This window comes from Gopherus evgoodei, chromosome 5 (assembly GCF_007399415.2).
Source record: "Gopherus evgoodei ecotype Sinaloan lineage chromosome 5, rGopEvg1_v1.p, whole genome shotgun sequence".
In the NCBI taxonomy this organism is placed as follows: domain Eukaryota; kingdom Metazoa; phylum Chordata; order Testudines; family Testudinidae; genus Gopherus; species Gopherus evgoodei.
This window is the reverse complement of record NC_044326.1, coordinates 63130412-63139264: the sequence shown is the minus strand read 5'-3', so window position 1 is coordinate 63139264 and position 8853 is coordinate 63130412. Positions and strand designations below refer to the sequence as shown.

Sequence of the window (8853 nt, the reverse complement as noted above, 5' to 3'; positions counted from 1 at the left end):
GTTTATTCCTGTTTAAAGGAATGGGGCAGTGTACACCATGCATGTAACTGATTTGTGAGGAGAGGGCAGGGCTGTAGCAGAGAGAAAGAAATAATCCAGAATAAAACAATTGGTAAAATTACAGGTTTCAGAGTATCAGCCGTGTTAGTCTGTATCTGCAAAAAGAACAGGAGTACTTGTAGCACCTTAGAGACTAACAAATTTATTTGAGCATAAGCTTTCATGGGCAACAGTCCACTTCTTTGGATGCATAGAATGGAACATATATTGAGGAGATATGTATACACATACAGAGAGCATGAAAAGGTGGGAGGTGTCTTACCAACTCTGAGAGGCCAATTAAGTAAGAAAAAAAATTACAAAGGCCTATATCCAGTCTGGAGCCCCTAACTATGCAGAGGTGACAGCGTCTCCTTAGTTAGGTATGGTAGTATGGGGAGGAATTCATTCTCTATCTCCTGGAGTAACTTTCTCACTCACGCTCACAATGGGCTACATTCTGCTCTCATTGACGCTGCTGTACATATTTACAACAGTGTTAATTAAAGCAAGGTTTGGCTTTGCGTTTGTTATAACCACTGTGATTATCCCTTGTGTAACTTGAGGGATGAATTTGGGTGAATAGGTGCATTTTACCCAGACAGTATTCTATTACTGAAGCCATTATCCAAATAAAGAATTCTAAACAACAACAATAAAAAAGTCAAGTTACTGGTCACACTGACCAATATTGTTTTGGGCCAGACTAATGAGATCTGTTATGCAAACAATAAAAGTAGAATTAATGCCAGCACCCAGCTGCTCCACTGGAATAACTGTGCCAAACTGGCATTATTTTTTAACATACACTCCACTCTGGACCAGGATCCATTGTTCGATAGTGGCTGTATTCCTGCAATATTGCACATGATGTTGTAAACATCGACCGATCTGATTGAAGGCGCCCTGAAGTTAGATTTGAAATCTGAAACAAAGAAATGCAAAGAGGTGTTTTAATCTCTGAATGGCAGGCAGGATTTAACATTGGATAATTTCTTTTGCTTGAGGTTTTGAATTGCAGGAGCATCCAATAAACAAGGAATTAGGTGAGACGGGGACCTTATGTCGTTCCAGAGACTAATAGAAAGTCTTGTGAGTAGGACGCAAAATTATCTGTTAAAATTAATTGGGCAAATAAGAAAAGAGAATGGAACTATTAAACACAGGAGCTATTTAAATGTTTGTGCATTTAAACATCGCTCTGCTGCCTTTTCAGCAGATAGTTTTGCTTTGCAATGATTGTGGGAAAGATTCTAAATCTATTTTTTTCTCTCATCTGTGAAGAACATGCTCTAGTCGATATTTAAAGGGTCTGACAAACTGGGACTCAGAAATTCTCTATGTAATGATGCAGCCAGGTGTATGATATAAGTAATAACAAAATGGATGCTATCAAAGGAGCTATTCTGTCTTGATGAGCCCTTTACCAAGACTAAAAGGATACCTGTATTTCATACATATTTAAAAGAGCTCAAGCCTAGCTGAGAATAGCAAGGTTCAATGGATTGTAAACTGTTTTGGGAATTAGGAGACTTCCTGTGTAGCCCTGGGCAAATCACTTGATGTCTCTTTGCTTAGTTTTCCCATCTGTAAAATGGGGATAATGGTACACACCTACAATGTGTATTCAGATCTGCAGATTAAATCCTGTGCACCTTGTATATTAGTAGCAGTATAGAAATAGCATAATATACACCACATAGAGATCAGGATCTGAGACTCTGTGTCGTTTCAGATAATAACTGGTTGGCTGGAAAATCCATGATAGTGTGCATGTCATGGAAGTGTACATAGCAGTACATCATGAGTTGCCAGGGCCTGGGATAGAAGTGATCAATGTGCCAAAGATCAATGAAGGATTTAAACAGGGGTCCGCAGCCTTTCAGAAGTGGTGTGCCGAGTCTTCATTTATTCACTCTAATTTAAGGTTTCGCATACCAGTCATACATTTTAATGTTTTTAGAAGGTCTCTTTCTATAAGTCTATAATATATAACTAAACTATTCTTGTATGTAAAGTATTAAAAATGTTTAAGAAGCTTCATTTAAAATTAAATTAAAATGCAGAGCCCCCCGGATCAGTGGCCAGGACCCGGGCTGCGTGAGTGCCACTGAAAATCAGCTCGCGTGCCACCTTCGGCACACATGCCATAGGTTGCCTACCGCTGGATTTAAACAATTGAGGATCCCAAACAATACAGGACCTATTGATGTGCCTGTGTGTGTGTCTTGGAGTACGTTAACAGGAAGGGATACTCAATGCTGATCCAAGGCTTGGGCAATCATAGTGGTAGATCATTGGTTTCTCCCCCAGCTTCACATAAGATATAGAGGCTAAAAGGAGAGCAAGCTTGTTCTATTTTCATATGGGCTGTGATGGAAAGGCTCCATGTCCAGAATTAACTTCTACATCAATGCTCCTCCCAAAACAGTGCAGCACTGTGGATCCGCCTTTTCTCTGAAGCTATTGTAGAGGCGGGTGGGGTGGGGAGTTTGTGATTATCTGATCATTCATTTGGCCTACCTGGCCCATATGCGAGGAAGAATCCCCTCATGCTCATGAGCTCATTGTCATATCCATGCCACCCATTCTGCCAGGCCTCTTTTTTCCCTGTGCCATTCTCCCAGAATGGAAGTTTCTCTTTACTCTGGGGAACAGAAACAAAAAACAGGTTAACATATAAATGCCATAAGAGGGAGCCTTTAAATAACGAAAGAACTGGGTAATTAATAATGTATCGTAATCTTTATTTTGTAATGGAGTTTATGTTCTGCCACCATAGTCATAGGATAGTAGTAGTCAGAGATGGAAAAGACTTATTAGATCATCAAGACCAACCCCCTGAAAGGGCAGGATATAATCACCAATAGGGGACATAGCAAGTATATAGAAACGGCACTTGATTCATTATAATAGAATACAAACATAAAAGGAAGGCACATGAGAATATTCTTATATTATTATTACCTTCTATAGTATACAATGCCACATCCTCAGGCCCTGCTCCTGAGGGCACCTAACGGGGAAGATAACCTTTTCAATTTCTATTCCCCTCTTCCCTGAATGTTTCTGGTGGATGAATGTAGATACAGAGCTAGTCCATATCAGTGAGTTCTTCTATGGCTGCTTCCTAGCAATGCCACTTTCTGACCAGTTTCTGTTGTTCAATTCAATGGAATAATTTACATTTAATTTTGTCCTTTGCCCTCATTACCAATGTCATAAAAGCGAGAAAAGGAAAAGACCAATTAAAAAAGTTGGTCCATTTCATCCAGTCATTCCAATCAGCACAGGACTCTTCCCTACAACAAATTCTCAAATGTTTTGTCCTGTTTGCTTGCTTTATTATTCAAGCAATGAAGCTTCCTTTAGGAGACTATTCCTAAATCAGGTCTGTTGAAGTTTTTTGCTGAGGACATTCACCTTATGTTTTCTTTTGCTCAGTTTCATACCATTACTCCTAGTTATACCCATGTAGACCACTCCAACAATTCTTTTCCTTCCTTAGTGTCTACATTCTTCAGATGCTTGTACACAGTCATTGTATCTCCAGTTTGTTTTTACTTAACAATGTTACACAGAAATAGTACTTTTAAACATTTATTTGGAATCAGTCTGTCCAGTTCCATAGTAACGACTACTTAACAAACTTTCATCATAGTAGTTTTCATCCAGGAGGCTCCTACAGGTCTTAATACCTGACATACAAACAATAATGGAGAGTTATTTCCTCCATCACTGGATTGCATCTTCCCTGGAATGAAATGTTGCAGCTGTTGAACACTGCACAATGCCAGACAAATATTTTAGGGCATGAAATAAAGAAGACAACGTAGTTGTCTGAAACTGCAGAGGAAATTTATGAAGACCATAATGTAATTATCAAAGTTGGAATTTTGCCAGGACCCTGGAGTTAACATACCTACTGTTTTTTTAAAGGATTGTGAGTCCTGAATGAATGCAAGGAATCAGGATCTCACTTTTACATCTCATCCAAAAAATGGCATGTTTAGCAGTGCCTACTAACACCATGCTGGGGCATCATCTCAGGACTAGAGCTGGGTGACCAGAGAGAAATAATTGTAATCTGTTCAGTGACTTCTAAATAGTATTTCACTTCATCAACTAATGATATGTTAAAATTCTCCTGACTGATGAGTAACAGTGGCACTGAGTGGCCAGGACTGTAGAGAGATAGTGTACTCACCTTGTATCCATAGCTCCAGTAAACTCGGTCCAGTGATGAGACAGACTGATTTAAGATTCATTTCCATTTTATTTATATTTATTATCTGATTTTATTCTCTCTTCTTCCCCTTCCCAAACAATTGACCATGGATAGAAACTGTGGGATCTATAAAAAATTTTATTATGAAGGGTAGATCTTTAGGCTGCTAACTGCAGGAACCCCTTGAGTATCCATGAATTTCTTTGTATGTAACAGTCAGCAGATGTACAAGATAATTGAACAGTTCTAGTTGACAAATTAAATCTGTTGCCTTGTCTCCATTGATTTCACTGACAGCACTCAGAGAAAGCAAAAGAGAAAATGGACTCAGTCTGCTTTTTTGTATAGTCTCCTACTATAGTGCCTGCCTACGCTGCTATTCTGCTTAGTTTCCTGGAACTCCATTAACGGGCTGCTCACCATAAGACAAGTTGTATAGCATTTGTTGGCATCCACTCAAGTCATGCCAAGTCTTATCTAAGTTGCAAAGTTTCTTTGGAGATATCATGACATGGCTGAAGTTAAACCTTTTAAAAGCACTGTCAGATGTTATGGACTCAGCTGTTTCCCTAGTAATGCCAAACTCAGGAAAGAGAGTGCCCTTCGATCACCAGCCCAAGAGTACAAAGATAATAGTACCTTACTGCAGCTGTGAAATGCAGTCAGAAACATAGCAACTTTTATCTCATTTTCTGGTATTTGGGTGAGAAATCATGTTACTTTCTTTTACATTGGCAAATGGTTGCATAGGGTCATTAATAGCACTGGCTTCAGGAAAGCATAGTATGGGCAGGTGCTATGCAAGTTCCCCGGGCACCACACTCCATCCTAACTTGCAGCAACTCCCCTTGCTAACCCAGTCATGCTTCTGTTGAGAAGAGAGTACCAGTAGCTCAGAACTATGCCAGCATGTGCGCTGATTTTGTGATATGCACAAACGGGAGCTAGGATGAGATTTGATGAACCTATTTCTCCTATCTAATTTAAACCAAGACTGAACGTTGATCTCTAACAGTGAAACGTTAATGTACAAGGCCATGCAATTCCCTAACCCTCCCGACATTCAAAGGTTCTCCCACATACTTATGTTTGCTTGTAACTACAAATTCAGCTTGTTTAAACTGCAGAAAGTACAGCAGTAGAGGTACATAACATATACAGGCCAGCAAGCAAAGCATTAAGTATAGAGATACTGAAGCCCAAATATGTTATATTGAAAATTAAATTGGAGTAAAGAATGACTAACATTTCAAGATGAACAAAATAGTATCAACACTGAAACCAACAGAACTTTAAAAAAAGAGTGGGGGGAGTATTGATATTTGGATAGTGATATGAAAAAGTGAAGTCTGGAATGTATGGAGAGGGTAGAATTCCAGAGACATTCCCCCTTTCTGCTCAATGATAATGTGAGTACTGCTCAGAGAGTACTAACAACAATGGAAAGTTTTTTTTAAAACAATTTTTTTAAGGTGAACACAATAGGAAAGAGCTTGACAAACTCTTTTCAGTGGTTTGGGCACAAAAATAATTGAAATCTCAATTATTACTTTAAAAATGTGACACACAACTTCTTTTTCAAATCTGAGTCTCAGATAATGAAAATACACCCAGACTGAGGAAAAATTCACTGAATGAATAAGAGGGCATTCTTGAGAAAATCAGAAACAATAGGGAGGAATGGACAGAAAGACAGAAATAATTTTGTAGTAAGCAATGTTTGCTCTACGGTTGTTAAGGGTTTGTCAAATTTCCATTATTTAAATTTTTTCCAGTATTCATAAGTGTTCTGAATGTTAAACTGGTACTGTACAAAAGGTTTTAGTTGCAATCATTAAAAAAAAATCAGTTAAAGAAAATGGTTTCAGATACTTTCTTTTATATATTCTTGAAACTCATCAGTGGCATTTAGATTTTTAAACTGAAAATGTGCAGCTTACCAATCCATATTCATAAATGATTTTTTTAAAGTAAGCATTTAGGTAAGTTTGTGAAACTCACCATCACAAACTAGAGGTGTTATGTTGAAAATGTAGCAGTCAGATAACTATATGACAGGCATAAAAGCAGCTGTTCTGTTTAGCTATGTTAATTTATGAGGCAAGTATGGTATAGTTATTAGAGAGAGAGACTGGGAGCCCGTACTCCTAGGTTCTATTTCCAATTCTGTTACTGACTTATGTCACCATTAAGTGACTTTGGACAAATTACTTAACATAGTGATGCCTTCATTTACCTGTCTATAAAATGTGTATAACTATAGTTACCTAACCTCTGCATTGTCAGGCTTAAGTAACATTTGTTGTTAAAGCTGCTCAAGAATTTTTTGAGGAAATGTTTTTTTTCCAAAACGTTATTTGTCAGATCAGAAATTATTTGTGGGAAAGAGTTTTGATGAATTTCCCAACTTAAAAAAAAGAGTTGGAAAAGAAGTTTTGAAATGTCACCTTTTGACATTTTTGAAATAAAAAAGTTTTGGGCATTTGGTTTAAAAATCTTCAATTTTTTTTTCAAGATATTTGATTTTTTTGGTCCCAATTTGAGATGAGAAAACTATTTCCTGCCCAACCCTATATGTAATGCACCATGAAAGACTTGGATGAAATATCAAATACTAAATAATAGTAGTAATATTTTAGAATAATGAAGAACTGTTACAAAAGTCTCTATATATACAGGAGTAACAAATTCCACTTTTTTTTTAAAAAGTGCTTAGATGTTAAACACTGTATACTAACTGAGTTCTGTAATATTTATTATAGTTTGCCTACTAAAATTCATCCTTGCAGTTTCAATTGGATAAGGTATTCTTCATTTCCTGTCTTTGGACTGTGGTTGCTACTGTACGCACTGCAAGAGGGTCTGATCCTGCAAGATGAGTGCCTCCTGGGAGCCTTTAGCACCTTTCTGGAAGGCACTCTGAAATAGCCATTGTATTCCACCCCAGAAGTGACTGCATTTCAGTGGTGGTTAAACTGAGTCCTATGGATAGAAATCAGTGCTCTCTCGATTATGCAAAGTATGTATTATCCTTCCAAAACCTGAGTTAAATAGGAGTTTTGGATATATAAGGAATGGAAGATTGTGAAATACTTTGTGAAGTGCTTTACATCTGTGAAGTGCTTTGGTTTCCCTTTGGATAAAACAGCCTACACGTGTCAATTACATTTAAAAAAAACAACAACCCACAAAATATTTTCAAAATAATTACACATAACTACCACTGTGTGTGTGTGTGTGTGTGTGTACACACTTCATTAACATAGTTGTGTTTATGGCAGATAACAAAATGCCCATCTTCAGCCATTTGTAATCATTCACTTACATACACCTAAAACAGTTACTTTCTTGCGTAAATGCTGATTTTTTTATCACCTTTGGCCATGGATTCCTTATAAATTAGTTTTTATAAAAAAAAAACCTCCATCCCCTTTGAATTACATAGAGGGTGGGGAAATTACCAGAAGCAAAGGAATTATTGAAAATTGTAGTAATGTAGAGCTTAGTGGTAGGGAAATGGTAGCAAATAATTGGAAATGGGGGGAAGTCAAGAGAGTAAATAGTATTTTTAAGTGACAGTATAATGTCAGACAAGTACCTGGGAAACCAAGTCGAGGGTACTGTGGTGGAGGAAATATTGTCATACATTAGGATAATCTTAGGGTGCAAAAGAAAGTAATCCCTGAACCTAACCAGAGGAAGGTTGAAAGGAAAAGGTAAACTGTATGAAGAGGAAAAATAATTATATGCAAAAGGGATTAAGTTTCAGCTCTTATTATGCCACGACAGGACAAAGGATCAATCTTAACTTAAATTTGATGTAGTTATCACACCGTTAGTTTCATTTAAAAATACATTTCTAGTATTTAAATGTGGGGCAGTAGTATTTATCCCAGCTAAACTCCGAGTCAGTAGTATAACTCACCATTAATCTTATAATTTTACATCTTTTTTCTTATTCATTTTATATATTATACTTTTTAAACAGATTGGTAAATCAATAATTTGTTCATACACTTTACCTCTGCTATGAACCATCCTTCCTCAGCCACAAGAGTTAAAGGAGACACAAATTTCCCTTTTTTGTAATAGAATCTATCTGGAATTTCTTCTATGCTATAAACATTCATGTGTTGCACAGCTTTCAGTTTATTATGCACCTGTAAAGGAAACAAAAGTTATAAAACCATCTGCCTGTTTTGCACATGTATCTGTTGGTGAGGGAAAAGTTCTGCATTTTTAAAACAGATAGCTTATCTTCGTAAGTGTCTAGTTGTGTGCACCGATACTCATTAATGCATACAAATATGAGACTTTGCAGGTGCAAATGGATGTTTATGCAAATTTGGTAGATGTATTTTAACAGGCTCCTTTGAAAATTTGCCCCCTACACACACCCAATTTGTGTGTATACATGTGCACGCATGCATGTGCACACTGAGCTACAGCACTGGAAACAATTATGGAGACACTGAGGGTATGTCTACACTACCTGCCGGATCGGCAGGCAGCGATCGATCCAGCGGGGATCGATTTATCGTGTCTAGTCTAGACGTGATAAATTGACTCCCGAGTGCTCTCCCATT

General features: G+C 37.4%; 1 protein-coding gene across 1 annotated transcript in view; it reads right to left on the bottom strand.

Annotated features, from left to right (window-relative positions):
* Window positions 1-393: 393 nt before the first annotated feature.
* The window catches only part of ENPP6 (ectonucleotide pyrophosphatase/phosphodiesterase 6), a 55139-nt gene continuing 46679 nt past the window's right edge, over window positions 394-8853 (bottom strand). Inside the window, exons 6-8 of the mRNA XM_030563060.1 lie at window positions 8290-8427; window positions 2563-2686; window positions 394-964 (exon numbers count right to left, since the gene is read on the bottom strand). Coding sequence (XP_030418920.1) covers window positions 759-964; window positions 2563-2686; window positions 8290-8427 — 468 coding nt within the window. The 3' untranslated portion in view covers window positions 394-758. The remainder of the gene's footprint in view (window positions 965-2562; window positions 2687-8289; window positions 8428-8853) is intronic.